At 35.1% G+C, this 21370-nt stretch overlaps 1 protein-coding gene across 1 annotated transcript in view; it reads left to right on the forward strand.

Moving 5' to 3' along the window:
* LOC108781397 (epithelial discoidin domain-containing receptor 1) overlaps positions 1-21370 on the forward strand; it is a 148452-nt gene that overhangs the window by 73329 nt on the left and 53753 nt on the right. Inside the window, exons 7-8 of the mRNA XM_018549348.1 lie at positions 2006-2128; positions 14262-14371. Coding sequence (XP_018404850.1) covers positions 2006-2128; positions 14262-14371 — 233 coding nt within the window. The remainder of the gene's footprint in view (positions 1-2005; positions 2129-14261; positions 14372-21370) is intronic.

The following is a 21370-nucleotide window of genomic DNA, read 5'->3' on the forward strand; positions in this document are numbered from 1 at the left end:
GTATCATGGTTGTTCTTGCTCTTTTCTTTCGGTTGAATTGCATCTGATGAGTTATCACTTTCTTTTATCATATACAGCGCTTTATTTGTATTTGCTTGTTTCAATTCAGATAATATTTGTCAAACGTTGGATTCTGACAAGTGCTGTTGTGCTTCCAACCGTCATTGGAAGGGTTAACTATGAAGGATGCCGTTTGATCGGAACGATGGAGTCAATTAATCTGACGTGTGTGTATCGTGGATTACGTGGATTTACGTTGGCTTGACTCGCTTTTTTGCGTATTAGCATGGAGTTGATTGGGATATGTATAAAATTTTTTGCAATTTAATTTCACTGAAGATGACTGGAATTCAGTCGAAACGTATGAATTTTGTAATTTTGTAATTTTGTAATCTTTTGAAAGAGATTGTTTAATATATTTATATTTTAACGCATTGTCAACCGCGTATATTTTTAAATTTACTCTCACTTGCCTGTTTTGTAATATATTTATTTGTTTGTTTATCGAGAGTCCAATATAGACGTTAATATTTTTGATTTTTATATTATACATTTATATGTATTTTATTAATATATATTTATATAATATTTTATATCATATAATTATGTATGTATTTCAGAAATATTGTTGCACAGAATTATCGGTCTATTAACATATACTTTTTCATTATAAAATTTTAAAGTTAAGTAAAATATTGTATTGTATATTTTGCGCACATTTCTCGGTGAAAGTAACAAACTCTAAAAAATTATGATAATTTTTCTTAGAAATTTTGTTACGAAAACAAGAGATCACTCGTTAATCATTCAATGGACAAAAGTGTGTATCTTTTTTTACTGTATAATATTCTACTTTGAATAGGGATTCTACATACGTATTCATATCGAGAGGTATAAGGGAGAATGCTTAATAAACATTTGCCACCCTGTTTCCCGATCGATTCCCCCGAAGCCATGAATACGAACAGCTTCTTCACTGTCGAGTGAGTCCTTTCTCTGCGTCTGTGTCCCGTGGATAGACACATTTGGTATTGCGCTTTGCGTACGGTTTCCGCGACGTGAATCGAGATTGATCCGGGCACAATGCTCGGGACGGGACGCTCCAGATCCGAAAGTGCCCGTGTCTACGTCGAGACGTCTGCGCGTGATTGACACCCGACAGCGCCACTCGAAACAGTCAAAACATTTCGCCCCGTGTCGCGTCGAGTCTGGCCTTGACGCTTCATAGCAACGCCAATCATCCTTCTCGGCAGATTCACTGTTATCCGTAAAATGAGGATTACTCGGCGAGTACCTGATGCATTCGACAATATTTCTTTTCATGTCACTCTCACTTACGAGAACATCAAGTTTTAGACGACTTCAACGATCACTTACGTATCTGCGAATAAATATAGATAGACGATTGCACACAGCATATTATTGACCACTATATGAATGTATTAAATTTCGTGCAACAATTTGAAATTGACGGAACATTTATAAACCGCATCGTATACTTCGATCCTTCGAGCCACGAAATAATAATAATAATTCGGCAAGATCTATATTCGGCAATATTTCATTCTCCTTTATAAAAATACACACACACACACACACACACACACATTGCATAAAACGTTTTATTATATATCTCATTTTCATTAAAATATCTCATGATCCAACAACAGTAAGTATTGTATTTCAATGAAAGTAGCATAAGATACACCTATACAATCACATCGTATCCAACATTCTACAAATTGGCTTTTACTAATCAATAATCAGATACTTCGCGATCAATAAAACACTTGTAAGTTGTGTTAGAGTTCCGCATATTGTTTCGTGCACTCTATAATCCGTAGATGTGAACACGAGGATCGAAGAGGATAAGCCGTTTGTCGAATGACAATAGTAGATCCTGCAATATCTACGATGCGCCCCGGCGCGACTAGCGTGATCATAGATCGTTGATTATTATCATTGAATAGCCCGCACACAATACATTGGCGCTTTCGTGTTACAGTCGCCGACTCAACAGGAGGTACTCTCGGCTCTGAAGAGACGTTTGGAGCAGACTAGCGTACCGCTCTTCCCACGGCATCGCCTTCGCATGCTCTCCAAACTTGCCGAAGGCGCCTTTGGAACGGTAATGATATTTTGTTATTACATCCGTGAATATTAAGTATATGTATACAATAAGCGTAAAAACTATTCGTACGCGAGAGACGTTCTTTTAAGGAGGTTCTATCGTTAGGGCAAGGTGATTAGAAAAATATGAAAAAATATAAATATTGTTCTTTAAAAGTAGCTAAAGCCCTAGGTAAAGTTTTTAGGTAGGGTTGCCGACTTCAAACTCAGGAAAAACGCTTTTGAAAAGTCCGATTAATACACATGTCTTATGGGGGATATGAAAAATTCATTAGTTATAAAGATATATCTTTTCAGAATGTGTCAAGAAGTAAATAACAAACTGATATATTGAAAGTGTAGGATCTCGTTTATCATTTATCAAAGCAAAAAAAATAATACGTTGCCGAAGAAGTGAATGAGATATTTAATAAAAAAGTTGTAAAAAGTGTATAGGTTATAGGTTACCTCCTTCAGAGGTTACTACTCTCTTCAACCAAGCCTTGTATTTTTTACTTAATAAATAATATACATTGTGTACACTTCAAATTAATCAATTTAACAGTCATCTTAAATAAAATTAAAATTTTAGAAATAAAATTTATGAGTGTTAAAAGCAGTTTTTTCCACACTTTTCCGTAGTCCTCATTTGACCTCGGAATACCGATAGAGCCTCCTTAAAAGACGCTACTTTTAAAAAATAAACATTAATTAATAATTTATCAATAAAAAATACAATAGACTTAGACTGTAGTTTTCAGAATTATTTTACTTAAAAAGTGTAATAATTAAAATATATATTATATTATCTTAAAAATAAACGAAAGTGAAAAATTGTATTTTTTGGATGCACAAAAGTATTCTTATAGTCGAAATTTCAAGAAATTTAGCTTCTAGATCAGGAATACGCGAAACTTTTTTGTGTTTACATTACGACAGAAACTACTCAATAAGCGTGTTCTTTACTGTAAACTGGTCCGAGCAATAATTTGAAATAAAAGAAACTGTATTTGTTTCACTTTAACTTATTGCATGTGCACCGGTGTGCACCAGTTCAGAGAATTCATTGATAGAACAGATCTATTTTATAAAATTGCTAATTAATGTTAATTTTCTAAAAATAAAACTTTTTAAAATAAAAATTTTTTCGGTGCAAATATCTTTTGTACTCACTGTATTTCCAATTAGACACGAACATTCGATGAACCGACGAATCGAACGATAATGACTTTGCAATTATTTCTGTGTTTAGTGTATTATTTGTATCCTTTAATTCTCAATTTAAGAATTATCTAAAGTATTAGGTGCTTGAATTAATTCTTGCTGTTTTTTTTCTAAAAAAACTTGTGCTTATTTTATCAAAAAGCTACCTGATATTTTATTCACCATATTGTCCATCGAAAGCTGTAACCTTTTCCCACTTTTTGGGTGATAAATGGATTCCGCTGCTCAGAAAGGCCATGTTGCATCAACCGAAACAAATGGTAATCCGATGGAGCAACGTCTGAATAGGGCGGGGGGATGAGGTAAGACTTCCCATCCAAGTGCCTCCAAGATTTTTCCTTCACTAGTTGTGCAACATATGGTCTGGTGTTGTCATGGAGAAGAATAACTTTATCATGTCTTTTGGCGTAATGTGGGCGTTTTTCTTTGAATGCTCGATTCAAATTGAGTAATTGACGTCAGCATTCACCGTTGATGGTTTGACTCGGTTGCAGGAGCTCATAGTACATGACACCGACTTGATCTTACCAAATGCACAGCATGACCTTCTTTCCATGAAAATCCTATTTTGGCATTAATGCTGATGGTTCATCGGGACGCATCCATGATTTTTTGCGTTTAGGATTGTCGTAACGAATCCATTTTTCATCGCCAGTCACAATTCGATGCAGAAACGACTTCCGTTTTTGTCTTTGGAGCAGCAATTCACAAATGACTGATGTCTCTCAATTCATGTCAGACCCAATTTCCTAACTTTTGGAACATTCCCATTGCTTTTAAACGTTTGCTAACGATTGACACATCGACATTTACTGTTTCCGATTCTTTGAGCATTTGACATGAATCTTCTTGAAGTAATACCTTCAATTCTCAGAATTCTCTATCTTTTTCAGCTGATCAGAGCGCTCTTTGTCAGTCATATCAAAATCGTTGTTTTTAAATCTTCTAAACCAATCTCTGCAAGTTATTTCAGATAGAACATGCTCCCCATAAGCCTCCACTAGCAAATTATGACTTTCAGCAGTAGATTTCTTGAGGTTAAAACAGAAAAGTAACATTTCTCGCAAATGCTCTTTTTTGGTACGAAACCCGATATTTTTAATGCAAAAAAAATTATGTTTTTTGCATCAGATCAAATGTTATATACTGATTATTAAAGCCTATTCATACTTTCATATACATAAGCAGTCACTTTCGGCCATGTTGCAACAGCACAAATACCTCTCCCGGTCAACAGCGAGAATTAATTCAAGTATCTAATATACAGACTGTACCGTTCTCGTTTTAAAAGACACAGAGTTCAATGTAAAGGCCTTGTACACAAAAAAATAACTTAAGCAGTAAGACATAAGTAAAGTCACTAGATTAACATAGTACCGCGAACTGCCGCCATTTTGGCTCCATGACGCGGTTATTCAAAACTTATGTATAAATGTATATAATGTATTATAAGGGAAAGTAAAATCGTAAATTAAATGTAGATATTAATTTTATTTGCAATTCATATTTGTATTAAAAACAATAATATAAAAGAAAAGGACTCTTATATAATATAAAATATAAACTATAATATAATATAAATTAGAATATAAAAAATATAATAATTATATTATTATTGTCCAAATGGACTTGTAAACTTAATGCAATAATTATTATGTAATACATAGAGGAAAGTCACCGACACTGACATAGGTCTCCTAAAGTGACACCCCCTTATTTCTCGTAAACTAATCTTTGCACTTCATTAATATTAATGAAAACATAATCTGTTTTGGTAATTAAAGAAGTAAAAATCCATAATTCTGTATATGTAGCTTGTTTCTATACAAAATCAGCTAAAAACGAATTCTACAAATGTGAAAACAAAATTCTTATGATGTTATTTTATAAATTACGTAGTTTATGTAATAGTAGCTATATTAGTGATAATATTAAATCCTTTTATATGTTTGTAGTTTTCAAAAACTATTTTATTTATATTTTCCTGTTTCTTATTTTTCTTATAATACGGTTTTAAAAATAAAATCGTTTATAGCCTAAACCGGCATGTCGTCACGTGTCCCATCGACATATCGCGCATCGTAACATAACCTGCACACTGCGGTCACATGCGCATGCTCTGTGGCCATATACGCATATGTCAGTTTTGGGGCCCATTTTGTCTGACGCTCGTTTTCGCTTATTCAATAAAAAAGTTAATTATTGCAAAATTCTTAACAGTATTATAAAAATTACTATAGAGCATCGATAGAAGACACTTATATTTCCAGTTTACATTTATATCTCCAAAGATTTATTTTCTGCTTTTGTCTAAAAAATATAGTCTAAAAACAAAGTAGTATGTTGGTATCGCTGACCTTCCCTAATAATATTTGTATCATATGATAATAATTCAAATTAATAATACCTCACAAATTACAACTCTTTCCGGCAATGTTTTTTTGCCAATTAATTCAAGCCATTCTTTACGTCTATCGTCTACGCTAAAATAAACGAAAGCCTCTTTCGCTGCGGTTTTTGCAATTCTCAATACAGCAACCGAGCATTTTCGACGTTTCCTAACCAGTTCATTTACACAAAATCACAAACGCATATACAGTTACAACAGGATCAGGATTGCACTTAATGTGTAGAAAGTTACATTAAATACCATCGACATATAGCGATGTTAAATACACTATCTGAACTTTCGACGCCATTTTGGCTCCAAATGCTAATTTTCTCATCGCGGTACTTTGTTAATCTAGTAACTTTAGACATAAGTAGTAAGGAAATCAATATTATGCGTCGTCTATAGTGGGCAGTAACAGTAGTAGTGAGGTTATGTATATATACATATATATATATATACATAGGAATAAAAGATTGACCAATCACAGTCTATTATTCTTCTCACATTCAACTGTGATTGATCAATTTCTTATTCCTACAGCCTCACCATTACTACTACTGTCCATTGTAGATGACGTATTAAATTGACTACTATGCGTTTACGATTTATTGTTCAAGTGTTTTTGTGTATGCCATGGCTCTTACAAAGAAAATTTATTAAGCCGTTATAATGATTAACTTATTAACATTTATACCGCTATAATTGTATGCGAATAAAAAGCAAGTTCGTATTATCCCGCGCTACGTAATGTGTTGCAACTTCTCTGACATGGTTACGATTGCGAAATCAATCCGTTTGTTGGCCGCGCAACGTGCACGTATAATTCAACATGCGCAGGATGCGCGACAATACGTCGATTCATGAAGTACCGAGATGTAAATTATTCTTCGCTAGTACAATGGCGCCTCGTCGGAGTTATCAAAAATAATTATTCTAGGAATAATTAATTTAGGATGCGTTAGAGCGGCTAATAATTTCCTTTTATTTTAAAAAATGTCGCGATTGAACGAAGACTAGAAAAGAGTCTTCGATACAGTATGCCAAGTTTTACAAAATAAAAAATAAAATTCTGCGACTATCTGTACGTAAGTTTCGAGAGTGGTACAGGAAAAAAGTTTTCTTATTGAAACGATTAAACATTGGATCAAAATTTTTGAAAAAAGCGACTGCCATATCTGCTCACACGGATATCGCGGCATTCAATATCAATGGCTTGACGAGTGTTTCAGCTACCCTTCACCCATGAATCTATGGCAAAGTATACGCATTTGTCAGACATAGTCTTGAAAACTTTGTGAGACAAATTGAAGAATGTCGAATTACAAATACTTCCTAAAATATGATGCAACGAACATACACCTTACTGTAGGTAACCAATAAACACACACTCATTGAAACAATTACGTAAGTTTTAAATAATCTTTCTTTTTTATAATTATTTTATTTTTACCGTTTGAATTTATGTTGTTTATCTTTCGCTCGTGGCCTCTTTCCTTTTTGATGATTATTTACCTTAAAATTTAAATGATGTATATGATGACGAGAAATGTTATATAAAATAGTAGGACTATAAAAGGTGAGTGATATCCTAAAAAAATCATATCATAAAAGTGGAAAGGTCAAGCCATGTTCAAAAAAGAATTCTCTCAAAAATGTATACCTTTAAATCTTTAAATGATTATCTTATCAAAAAAAGATCCACCAAAATTTAAACCTTTAATACTTTTAAATGATATTATCTAATATAATGTATTATCATGAATTATCTAATATAATATATTACCACGAAAAGTAACTGATAGATTATTCAAGGAGCAAATTTAAAATGAACATACATACATATAAGTAAAACAGATTACAATTTGCAGATTAGTTTTCTAGAAAATAAATGCAATATGTTATTCTTAGTGCATAAAATATAAAAGTCGGTTATTGAGATTTGATTTGAAATTTATACTAGACCGTACAATAAAAAGTAATTGCTTGTAATTTCAGAGTATCAATTTGTTAATGACTCGAAAAGGAATATGGCGGCCTGCTCTCAAAAAACTTCCGATGGATGAATAGTTAAAAAAAAGTTATGAAAATAGTTTAGATTAAAAGCAGCCTATCAAGTAACTATCATAGTTATCGAATACGTTATTTGTCATTTGGTTCACAAAGTGCAAGTACAAAATATAATAGTGTTTCGATAATGATTGATTTAAATATTCGCATTAACCTGGACATCGATTGGCAGAATTAAAAATCATAGAAGAAAAAAAGTTTCTACAATTTTGTATATTCACATCGTTTTAGAGCTTTTAAAGGTTCTAATACAATACTTTTTGTACTTCATGTGTTGTCATATCTACTCTGTAAAAGTTTCGACATTACTTCTAAGTAGACATCGAGAAATTTCAGAGCAGGCCGTCGTGTTCTTTTTCATTAACAAATTGATACTCTGAAATTATTATAAAAGCAATTATTTTTCATTGTATAGTCTAGTATAAAGGACCCCGCACAAAACTTATGGAAAATGGTTTTCGATCAAATTGGCTGAAATTTTACTATGTTATAGTTTTCACCATGCTGATAAAAAATTATCATTGCACCAAGTCCCAAATGTCAATATTTCCCAAGATATAAAGGGTCAAAGTAGTGAAATATGGTCATCCGCAGTAGTAAGACTTATGTTATAAGTATAAGTGATACATTGATATTTATTCACGAAATAAATAAAAATCGATTTTTACATATATATATGTACAGGGTATCCCAGACTAATCGGAAAATATTACATGAACAGGTAGAGCGGACTGAACTGAGTCGAAAATTCCTCTACCGTTTTGCAATTCTCGCAATAATCAACGAGATAATAATTGGTAAATATTATCGAATACGTGCGTCCGCCCGGCCTACTACTGCCAACAGTGTACGTCCATAATAACTCGATGGCGCGCGGACCGTGGAGAGCGGGAACTGCCTGGCAAGCGTTCCACACCACGCACAATGCCGCGCATCGCGAGCTCCCAGTCGTGACCCAGACAGCGGCGCGCTTGCCAGGCAGTCCCCGCTCTCCGTGGTCCGCACGTCATCGAGCTATCATGAGCGTACACTGTTGACAGTAGGCCGAGCGAACGCACGTATTCGGTAATTTTTACCAATTATTATCTCGTTGACTATTGCGAAAATTGTAAAACGGTAGGGGACTTTTCGAGTCAGTTCAGTCCGCTCTACCTGTTCGTGTAATATTTTCCAGTTAGTCTGGAACACCACAGGGTGTCATTAACCGATTAAATCACCTATCTAGAACAGGTAAAGTAGATCGAATTAAGTCGAAAAGTCTTAAGGTACAATTTCATGCTGACGCTTGACGCTTATTTTTAGCATCAAAACAGATCACGTGATACAAATTGACGAATGTTAAGCATCAATTTTGATCACGTGATCTGTTTTGATGCTAAAAATAAGCGTCAAGCGTCAGCATGAAATTGTACCTTTATACCATTTTGCAGTTTACGCAATATTTAACGAGATATTAGACCTTAAGGACGTTCACCGGCTAATCGATTTCTATACAAAATGCTTCAAATTTTAACTACATGATATTAATATCATTATCGATATATCCTCCAAAATTCAGAAAATTTAGCGGTACCGAATTCGAGTTATTAATTTTCAAAGTTGCAGCTTTTAACATGTAAGGTATAGCCCAAGCGTGCGCTCAAGTGACATTTCAATTCATAGCGACTGTGATATCTATACGATTGTTCTAAAAAAATTAGGATATGATGCAGGATGATGCTAGAAATAACATGAAAAAAAACGGGGATCCGTAGCGGTGCCGTTTTTGAGTTATCGAAGTTCGAAGTAGTGTATCCGACAGCACTTGAAATAAGTCGTCGCATGGAAGGAGAGCCGTTGCTATGAGACGGGTCCCCACTTTTCTCAACAGGCTAGTGTGCGTGTATACATACAAGGCATCGAACCCCGTTTGCTTGTGCGTGAGTACACTCAGCAGAAAAAGTATTGGCATGGGAAGCGGAGTGGGGAGAGACATGCGCTATGCACCGAGAAGCGAGCGAGCAGTAAACTTTTGGCTACGATTGTAGCCGGTGAACGTCCTTAAATATAACCGAATAAACTCGTTCGTCCGGCCTATTATTACCGAATATCCGCCATCGTTAGCTGTTCATGTAATATTTTCCGGTTAGTCTGGGATATCCTGTATATATATGTATACATGTAAAAATCGATTTTTATTTATTTCGTGAATAAATATCAATGTATCACTTATACTTATAACATACGTCTTACTACTGCGGATTAGAGTCCTAGATATTAGAGAAACGCAACCGATGTTCCGCGTCCTGATTAGCTGACTGTCAGCCAATCATGACATTCATTCAGTGGTATTAAAAATGGCTGACTAATAGACGATTGGTGGATTTCATAGTTCGTCTGCAAACGACGCCATTTTTAATACTTTTCTTAGTAATTTTGCGATACTGACTTAAGCCGGTTGCGCTTCTCTGATATCTAGGACTCTACTGTGGATGACCATATTTCAATACTTTGACCCTTTATATCTTGGGAAATATTGACTTTTGGGACTTGGTGCAATGATAACTTTTTATCAGCATGGTGAAAACTATAACATAGTAAAATTTCAGCCAATTTGACCGAAAACCATTTTCCATAAGTTTTGTGCGGGGTCCTTTTAAATCAAATGTCAATAATCGACTTTTATATTTTGTGCACTAAGAATAACATATTGCAGTTACTTTCTAAAAAACTGTAATTTGCAAATTGTAATCTGTTTTACTTATATGTATACAGGGGGGGAATGAAAAATTACTTTTTAAAAGTAACAAGTTACAGTTACTCGTTACCGAGTAAAAAAAATAACGAGTTACTACGCCGTTACCAGTTATCGCTTTTTAAAAATAACTCGTTACAAATTACCGTTACTCGAAAGGTAACTTTTCGTTACTTTTCCATTACTTTTTAAAAATCAGTCTGAAAATTTACTTTTGCAGTATTTTTTGTTTAATCGTTAATAAAAGCAATATATATATATATATTATATAGCATGTATAACGTTGACACTATGTATAGTTTTATTTTTTAGTTTTTTTTTAAATACAATTTCGTAATTCTAAAACCTGTAAAATATGCATTAAACTGAGATGTACATATATCCGATGTATCACATAGAAGATAGAAGTGCAAAATAATTCCTGAAATAACCTACTGTATACCGGGTGGGTCAATAACTTTGTCTACCTTGAATCTCCGCTATTTTTAGAGATATATGAAAATTTTGTATTACAAAAGTTGTAGAGCATCAAGAGAACTATAACATATGCTAGTCATAATTTTTTTAGGTGGAGGCGCTTCTAAGATTGCAAGGTCAACTTCATTTTTTTAAATGGAATTATATGAATTTTTTTTACTATATGCTTCCCCTAGTTATTCTGTACATAAAAGTATTAAGGTGGAGATATAAAAAAACCAATAGTTTACGAGATATTTTACACATTCTTTTGGTGCATATTGACAAAAAATGTTTAATAATTCGTGAACTATTGACTTTTTGATAATCGTACTTATTTCTAAATTATCCATTTTGCATACATATTTTTTTATAGCAACTATGCGTTTTCTTCACACCAATTGATTCATCTCATTATACTGTTTACAAAAGCATTAAGGTACGGTTATCAAAAAGTCAGTAGTTCATGAGTTATTAAACATTTTTTGTCAATATGCATCAAAAGAATGTGTAAAATATCTCGTAAACTATTGGTTTTTTTATATCTCCACCTTAATACTTTTATGTACAGAATAATTAGGAGAATCATGTAGTGAAAAAAATTCATATAATTCTATTTAAAAAAATGAAGTTGACCTTGAAATCTCCGAAGCGCTTCCACCTAAAAAAATTATGACTAGCATATGTTATAATTCTCTTGATGCCCTACAACTTTTGTAATAACAATATTTTCATATCTCTAAAAATAGTGGAGATATTCTAAGTGGACAAAGTTATTGCCCCACCCGGTATATTTCTCAGCTGTCAAAGATCACTTTAGGATTGCTACAGCAGTTCACAGTTAAAATATTTCAGGATCAATTTTTTTATACTTTGTAGAAAACTATAATAGAAGATTATACATATAGGATTGTATACGACTATCTGAATCACAATATAAGTTAGAAATTAGAAGGAAAATTAAGAAATACACATCTTTATTGTAATACAGCTATATTTTTACTTAATCTATACTTTTAGCTGTAAATCAAATACATATTTTGATAGAAAGAAAATTATAACGCTATAATTAAAATACATAACAGAAGTTTTGCAAAAAGGGGTGTACATAGTAAAACTTTTATACACAGTTTAATTAGAACAAAATGTGTACGATGTTTAGATTATATTAAACTAAATGTAGCTTGTACACTTGTGTTACATAAAAACACTCAATGTCCTACAACCACATTTATAGCTGTCATAATTAATAACATTTAATTGTTATATAACGAAATGACGTATGCAAAATAACGATAAAAGTAATTGTAAATTTCGTTACCGTTATCCAAAAAATGTAACTACGTTACCGTTACAGTTACCAAAGAAAGAAAGTAATGCAGTTACCAGTAAAGTTACCAAAAAGGTAACTTATAACTGTAACTTCGTTAGATACTAGAAACGAGTTACTTCCATTCCCTGTATGTATGTATGTTCATTTTGAATTTGCACCTTGACTAATCTATCATTTACTTTTCGTGGTAATATATTATTAAACTTAGAAAATATAAATTAAAATCTTAATACGACCGTACATTGATAAACAAACAAGAATAAGAACAACAACCTTATAACGTCAAAGCTGGATCATAGTGTTTATTATAATTATGTGTGATTTTTATATACCGCGTATGTAGTCCCCCCAACAATCGCGCGCTGATATACTATTCAGACATAACGCAAACAAACTTACTACCGCAGTATTATCACGAATTAAAATTGAAACAATTTTTAATACTTATAACATCATGGATCTCAATAATGTTTTGAATGACATATTTATTAAAATCTAAAGATGATATTGAATATTGATCTCAATAATGTTTTGAATGACATATTAAAATCTAAAGATGATATTGAGTATTACGAAGAATATCACGTAATTTTTAATATGTCATTCAAAACATTATTCTAATGTTTATTATTCATTATTGTAATGTCTCGTTGTAGACATCCTCGCAGATCAAAAATTACTCGTGTTGAAAATAGGCATGCTCCGATTGAACTTGGCGGTAGCCGGAACCATAATCTTCGCGTGAAGGTCCTGGCATCTGACGAAAAGCTCCTTTAAATTAGCCATTCGTTCTCTCGTAACAGGTCATCTTGGCTTGTCCAAGTTTCTTGAAATTGGATAGAGTTCGCAAAATGGATCGTTTGTGTTTGAACAGCCAGAAGCGCCTCGATATTAGACATGATTCTTTGGAATTAGTGATAGGTAAACCATAGAACTTTGTCGGACCTTTGAAAGGTCAGCACCACTTGGAACTCGACACCGATCCGACTCGAAGGACCAAAATGTTCGTGCGTTGGCTGCTTGGACAGCCCTTATATGAAAGGTCGGCGTCGAAATAAATGTGCCATAATTTTTTTAATAAAATGCCGATGATTTTCTTTATTTGTACAACTGTTGAGAATTTGGAAAGTCTTTTGACGCGGTAATTTGCGTCGCAAGAACACTCGTGGATGCGCGGCGGATTATACGAACGATAACCGAATTCTCGATGTACTTTCGAGCACGATAAGCACAACCGAAGAGGTATATATGCAAAGAAAACAATTGTCTTGCCGATGATTGGAGATTTAATGACGAGCTGAGCATGAATAGCTGACTTCGGCGAACGCTTTGTTTTTTCGCAGAGGACTAAACGGTCGCGGAAATTGACAATCTGGAGACACGGTAGTGTCTCGGCGCTAAGCCAAGCGCGCGACACTGCCGTGCCTCCTTTACGCGACACGGAGAAATTTCGGAGTCGAGATGATCAGATCTCAGTAACGGCTGAACCGATCAAGTTCTACATACGCTCAATAATAACTCACTTCATGAGCGCGATACATTCTTTCTGAGAATTCTAGAAGGATTTAAATATAATCGCTCGGATTCCTGAACATATATAAATTTATATTATGTATGGTCTTAATACTAGGTATATGTTATTATTTTTGACATTGACTAAAAAAATTCTTGCAGTACAATCCGCTCCATTGCATAATTGAAAAATTAAGTAAACGTTAATGTTAATAATTAAACTTACAAAATTTGTTATTAGTATATACATTTGCGAAAAACATTTAACAATATAAACGATAAACAAAGTTGGCTTGTGTAAAATGACAAAGAACTGAGATTCGTCAGTACTACAACAGATTGTTTTCTGCCAAACGCTCGTTTTCTGCCAAATTTATTCTGATCATGAGTACTTTCTATACATAATACAATTCAAACAAATTATGCATATAAAGGTATACGTGGCGGAAGCTGAAGGGATTCCGGAATACGGGACGACGACTACCCTTGGCAAACGACTCGTGGCCGTCAAGTTTTTACTACCAAAAGCCAGTGAGAAGGAAAAGTGAGTATACATGTTCATATAGAACGCAATTTGCATTCTGTTTCATTATATTGCCGCTCGATTGAATGAATATGCCTTTCTGCCTTTCTCTAGCCTGTTTTCTTTGCATCCATGCGACGATAAACCTTTTATATTTACATAAAGATGCATTTCTACACTCATTATCAAGTCGTATTAGGAATTTTTATGCAGCATTCATTATCAATATCGACTAATACATCATAAATTATACCTCCTGGAAAAGATATAGAATCGGTAGGTGGCGTTAAGAAGGTTCAATTCGTATTATTAGACAAATTAATCACAAAATATCAGATAAATAAATACATAAGAAGATCGGGTAAATATATAGAATAGGGGAGCCCCTCCTGATGATCTTGACCTTGACATATGTTGTCAAGGTCATGACCCTGAGTAACCTCCCGCAGGTTTTAGGTGGCGGTCACTGTCCGTTAAAAGTTATTAACAAAAAAAATTTCAAAATTAACGTATAATTTCTGCCATATATATATTATAACAAGTACTATTTTACATCTCCTTCTATTTAGAAACGTTAAACTTTCCACGCGAAGTAACTCTCACCTCCCCCAACCCCCTGTAAAGGGGCACACGACTTCTACGATTGTACTGTTGCTATGATTATACTGTCGGGGCAGACCTCTGTCGACGGTGTGGGTGCGGGGGGGGGGTGACCGAAGGCCACCCCCTTGCACCCGCCCGTGTGTGTGTGTGTGTGTGTGTATATTCCATTCGTTATACAGGGTGATTCAAAATGGACATAGTGTCCTTGAAATGTCATATTCCTGACTTAATTCTAAGACGATTTTTCCTTTGCAAAAATGTTGTCAGAAGATTAGTTTTTGAATTATAACAAGAAATAGTTAGCGAATGACTGAGCGCGTAGAGAAGGTAGCCAGGGGCGATACAACTCACTGTCCGAGGCGGATGGTACGGGGTCCCTCGCTGCGATCACATAATCGCTACATACGTACGCATGAGCATATGGAATCGCATTCACACACACACACACATACACACGCACGCACGCACGCACGCACACGCACAAAATTACCTTGTAAAAATTCGGTGACTTCACGTTGCAGTAAAAGAGAAAAACCTCCATTTCGATGGATCACGTACAGCTCCAAACAAATGTTTATGTTAATTAAACTTCCATTGCTCTTAGAAATTTAATTTAGGTATCACATGTTTCCACTGACACAGAAAAAAAAACAAACGTGTTCTTATTTCACTTCATCTTATTACACCGTGTGCACTAATTTATTAGTGCAGGAATAAAGAACAGACCTAGTGTTCGTATCGACCGCGATAGTATAAACATAAACATAACCAATAAAATCGATCGTGTACTTCGTCGAGTCAATAAGTGTCGTATTAGCGTTGTGTTAATCATGTGTATTCTTTTCTTCGAGTGATTTTTTTAAGTGACGAATGTGTGTGTGATTAATCGACAGTAATTAATAATTAACTAATAAATTCGGTATTAAAGTCATTCGACTAGTGCTTGCTGTCGTTGAGTAAATGCTTCTTTCTTCGAGTGCTTTTCAGTCCACGAATAATTAATCGACAGTAGTGATGCATCGTAATTAACTAACAGATTCGCTGTTAAAATCACTAAATCAGTCGATTGCAAACTATCGTCGAGTAAACGTGGTATATGTTTCTTATTTCGAGTGATTTTTGGTCACTGAATGACTAATTGGCAAATTAGTAATTATGTACACATCGATAATAAAATGGACATACATTAATTGATGGAGATACAGTAAAGTTCTCGTTTTCTTCAAGTAAATGAATAGTTTGTATGTAAATCGAGAGTGCGTGTGAACATGTCAAAGTGAGATACGTTTTTAAAGAAACGAATTAATTATTTGCTGATTAATTGATCTGTGTGCATTATGTCAGTGGAAACGTGTGATACCTAAATTAAAATAAGAGCAACGGAAGTTTAATTAGCATAAACATTTGTTTGGAACTGTACGTGATCCACCGAAATGGAGGTTTTTCTCTTTTACTACAACGTGAAGTTACCAAATTTTTACAAGGTAATTTTGTGCGTGTGTGTGTGTGTGTGTGAATGCGATTGCATATGCTCATGCGTATGTAACGATTATGTGATCGCAGCGAGGGACCCCGTACCATCTGCGTCGAACAGTGAGTTACGCCGCCCCTGGCTACCTTCTCTACGCGCTCAGTCATTTGCCAACTATTTCTTGTTATAATTCAAAAACTAATCTTCTGACAACATTTTTGTAAAGGAAAAATCGTCTTAGAATTAAGTCAGGAATATGACATTTCAAGGACACTATGTTCATTTTGAATCACTCTGTATAACGAATGGAATACACACACACACACACGTACACACACGCGCACGCGCGCGCGCGCGGACGAGTGCAAGGGGGTGGTCTTCGGCCTTTGGCCACCCCCCCGCACCCACACCGTCGACAGAGGTCTGCCCTGACAGTACTATCATAGCAACAGTACAATCGTAGAAGTCGTGTGCCCCTTCGCAGGGGGTTGGGGGAGGTGAGAGTTACTTCGCGTGGAAAGTTTAACGTTTCTAAACAGAAGGAGATGTAAAATAGTACTTGTTATAATACATATATGGCAGAAATTATACGTTAATATGTATGATTTCCGAGAAATGGTACGTTAATTTTGAAACTTTTTGTTAATAACTTTTTAACGAACAGTGACCGCCACCTAAAACCTGCGGGAGGTTACTCAGGGTCATGACCTTGACAACATATGTCAAGGTCAAGATCATCGGGGGGGGGGGGCTCCCCTATTCTATATATTTACCGAAGATCGCTCTAATCTAATAAATTTTTTATACGTTAAATATATGGAAAAGACAATTTTGCTGCAATATGTAAAAATTTAGTCAGATCTAAAATAATTTTATTTAGACCATTTTAATAATTAAATATAAATATTTCAAATAATTAAATATATTATATATGTATATTTCTCAACTGTCAAAGATCACTTCAGGATCGCTACAGCAGTTGACAGCTAAAATATTTCAGGATCAATTTTTTTATACTTTGTAGAAAACTATAATAGAAGATTATACATATAGGATTGTATACGGCTATCTGAATCACAATATAAGTTAGAAATTAGAAGGAAAATTAAGAAATACACATAATCTCTTTATTATAATACAGCTATATTTTTACTTAATCTATACTTCTGTTATAGATGTAAATCAAATATTTTGATAGAAAGAAAATTATAACGCTACAATTAAAATATATAATGAAAGTTTTGCAAAAAGGGGTATTTTTCAATTGCTTAACATAAATGTACTCAGAAATGTACAGTGTAAAGCTTTTTACACAGCTCAATTAGAACAAAATGTGTACAATGTTCAGATTAAGTTAAACTAAATGTAGCTTGTACACCTGTGTTACATAACAACACTCAATGTCCTATAACCACAATTATAGCTGTCGTAATTATTAACATGTAATTGCTATATAACAGAATAACGTGTCCAATCATATGCAAAGTAACGATAAAAGTAACTGTAAATTTCATTATCGTTATCCAAAAAATGTAACTACGTTATTGTTATAGACAAAAGAACAAAGTAACACAGTTACCAGTAAAGTTACCAAAAAAGTAACTTGTAACTATAACGAAGTTACAAGTAACGAGTTACTTTCATTCCCTGATATATACAGGGTGTCTGAAATTAACCGCCAAATATTTCATGCGTGAATAGAACAGACTATACTGAGTCGAAAAGTCCTGTACCATTTTGGGATTGCAGCATATATATTGCTGCATAGATTGCAGCAATAGTTAACGAGATATTAATTTTTAAAGATTGGCAAATACGCGCGTTCATCCGGTCTACCACACCATTGAGTGGGGAAGCGCTCCGCCGCCCGCGCCGCGCACACCGCCGCTACCCCCAAACGTCATGACTTGAACGGCACGTTTGCCAGGCCGTCCCGCTTCCCGCGCGCCCATCGCGGCGTTCTGTAGGCGTACACTCAATTGTGTGGTAGGCCGGACGGACGCGCGTATTCGCCAATCTTTAAAAATTAATATCTCGTTAACTATTACTGCAATCACAAAATGGTACAGGACTTTTCGACTCAGTATAGTCTGTTCTACCCACGCATGAAATATTTGGCGGTTAATTCAGACACCCTGTATATACATACATATATGTTGTAACCGTACTCGTGAGAGCCGGCACAACTTCGTCGCGTCCTCCAAAAGAAATCTAATTATGCGAAAATTCTTATTTGATATTCACAATACTTACTGGAGCAATAGTGCGGTTCGTCAATAATTCTCGCGTGATTCGAGATGTTACAAAAGTTAACAAGTTACCTTGTTCAGCAAAGATCTTATTCGCTATCAAAAATTCGTTGGGCGCCAGGCACGAGAGAGCGTGCCACTCTTCGCACAAATCTTTAGATAAATTGCTCGGACAAGAAATTATAGATTACGCGGATTCTCGCGACGGACTAAACAACTAGCTCAGCCAACGGAATTGACAGAGGGGAGTGGTTCGCAGAGAGCGGGAAAATTGTCGGAGAACGAGGTAGAGAGGCTGAAATAAATGCACAATAATTAACAGTAACATCGGTGAGAAAACCAATATTATATTTGAGATCGTTACAAAGATGATTACAACATTACAACGTTGACCTTCCGCGCGTATAAGTTCGTCGTATGAGAACAATAGCCGGCGGGTGATTCCGTCGGCAACAGCAATGAGTGACTTCGATAATAATTTCACGTACAAAAATACGCGGACAAGTCTAGAATTTTCTTACATTGTCAATAAGTTGTTTCATAAAAGAATCGCAATGCTAGATTCGACAATAAGCGACAATGATTCGATAACGCACAGTAATGCTCGTCTCGACTACAATGGATTCTCGTCAGATAACAAAGAACAAATGTGACTTGGCGGCAATAAGGGCGAGCAACAACAATAATTATACTTTCCAAATCTCAGCGTCCGAGCGGATGGCACGCACTTACGGCAACGATTACTCTAAAACGCCTTCAGGCGGTTAATACGACATCGGGGACTCTAACACTGAATACTGCCTAACGCGCGATCCACTCGAGACGCATTTCACATATCGTGATCGGTGGTTTTACACAATTTCATAATGACGACGCTCGCCTCACCACGTTACGATCCCTCGTCGATCTTTACTTATCTTGCTAGTTCGGCAACGACAGTTATTCTCATCAACAAGCTCTCTCAATACTCTCGTAACAGGAGTCCAGGGATTCTCGCAATAATTCGTCTATGCGTCTGGAGATCCTATCAATACGACGTCGGAGATCCTGCGTCCTCTTTACAGCTGCTCGATTACCGCACAAGTGACGATCGGGAGCTTCCGCGGATCCACGCAGACCGTTAGGCCCCTCTTCTATCGGGCCGCTTCCTGCTCTAATTGGCTTATCGCAGCCACGCGACCTCGCGACAAATCAGAGCGAGTCCTGCGGGTCGCGTATTCTTTTGGATGTCTGGCGCGCTTTCCAAATAAGCGGAAAAGGCTTCCTGCTCAATCTGCAATCTTTCTGCGCTCTCCTCGGAAGTTAAAGGTTCGGCTATAGTTCGGCCAGAGTCCAGACAATCCTTTAAGACGTCTCTCTCCGAGGCGTCCGCAATAAAAGTGCGACAATCACCAAATAATATCAAAATTAGCAGAGGTTACAGAACAATACGACCTGCGTGTACCGCGCTCCTCGGTGACGCAAACTGGATCCTCTCAGGTGGTTTCTTGCTTCTTCGACGATGTCTTCTTTCTTCCTTCCGTAAATGAGGCGGCAATAATACATGGACCTATCGTAACCATCGCTCACGCTCAAATGTGACTAAAAATCGTTATTAAAAAGTCTGAAAGTAACTAAATATATTATACAAAAATTATAAGTTTGGCACGCTCGATTGTGCCCTCGCCCTTCGAGCTTAGAGGATACAGGATCTCCGCGTAAATGCAATCACGAGTGACTGACACAAAGTATCACGTCATAATGTATATGTATATATCTAAATAATTATGTGTAAGGCTCAAACTGATCTTTAGAACAAAATAGACACTTGAAGGGCTAAGAGTCAGTTAAGTAACAAAGAGCTTTTAATTTAACACAAACAAATAAATAAAATAAAAATGATTACGAACGTTTCGACGCTGATCAGGCCATTCTTAATGTTACAGTGAATATTAAATCTATAAAATATGTAGTTTTCAGTATTCTTCGTGTCCTGTATTATGTTGCGAGTCAATAAATTAAATTAAAATTTCCGGTAATAGCAATAATTTAAAAAGTGACCGTTAACAAAAGAAAAGTAGAGATTTCGGAAGTAGAGATTTCAAACTTCAAAATGCTTTTTTTAAAAATCTCGTTATGACCATTTTTGACTAATTGTAAGTCCCTCTATCCTTGAAGTTTGCCTACTTCTGAACAAACGATTAAAACATCATTTAAAATCGGTATTGAAGAAAAGGACCAAAATTAAAATTCATGGATCTCCGTGGATCAAAAAATTTGCAGAAAAATTATCGCGAACAATGTTTAGTAATGCATTGTAAAGCTTAAGACATAACTTTCGAATGCTTCGAATCATACAATTTCTCTGCAAAAATTTTGTTACAAATGATGCTAATTTAAATTGAACCTTGTAAAATTGAAGAATAAACTTTGATGTGTACGGGTAAAACAAATTTTTTTCTGCAAGTTTTTTCAATTATACCCAAAGCTTAAATTTTCTACTTAAAATGATATCTTAATCATTACGCTACAATTTTTTTTCGATATTAGCATACACGCTCACGCACACACGCGCGCACACACACACACACGAGGTGTAAGTCCGACTCATGGTATATACCTCGGGTAATGCTAATACCGGCGGCAACAATACAAATTTTTAAAAGAAGACCTAAAAATTCATTATTCAGTTCAAATCGTTACTTCAGTGAAAAAAAT

This window comes from Cyphomyrmex costatus, unplaced genomic scaffold (assembly GCF_001594065.2).
Source record: "Cyphomyrmex costatus isolate MS0001 unplaced genomic scaffold, Ccosl1.0 scaffold81, whole genome shotgun sequence".
NCBI lineage: Eukaryota > Metazoa > Arthropoda > Insecta > Hymenoptera > Formicidae > Cyphomyrmex > Cyphomyrmex costatus.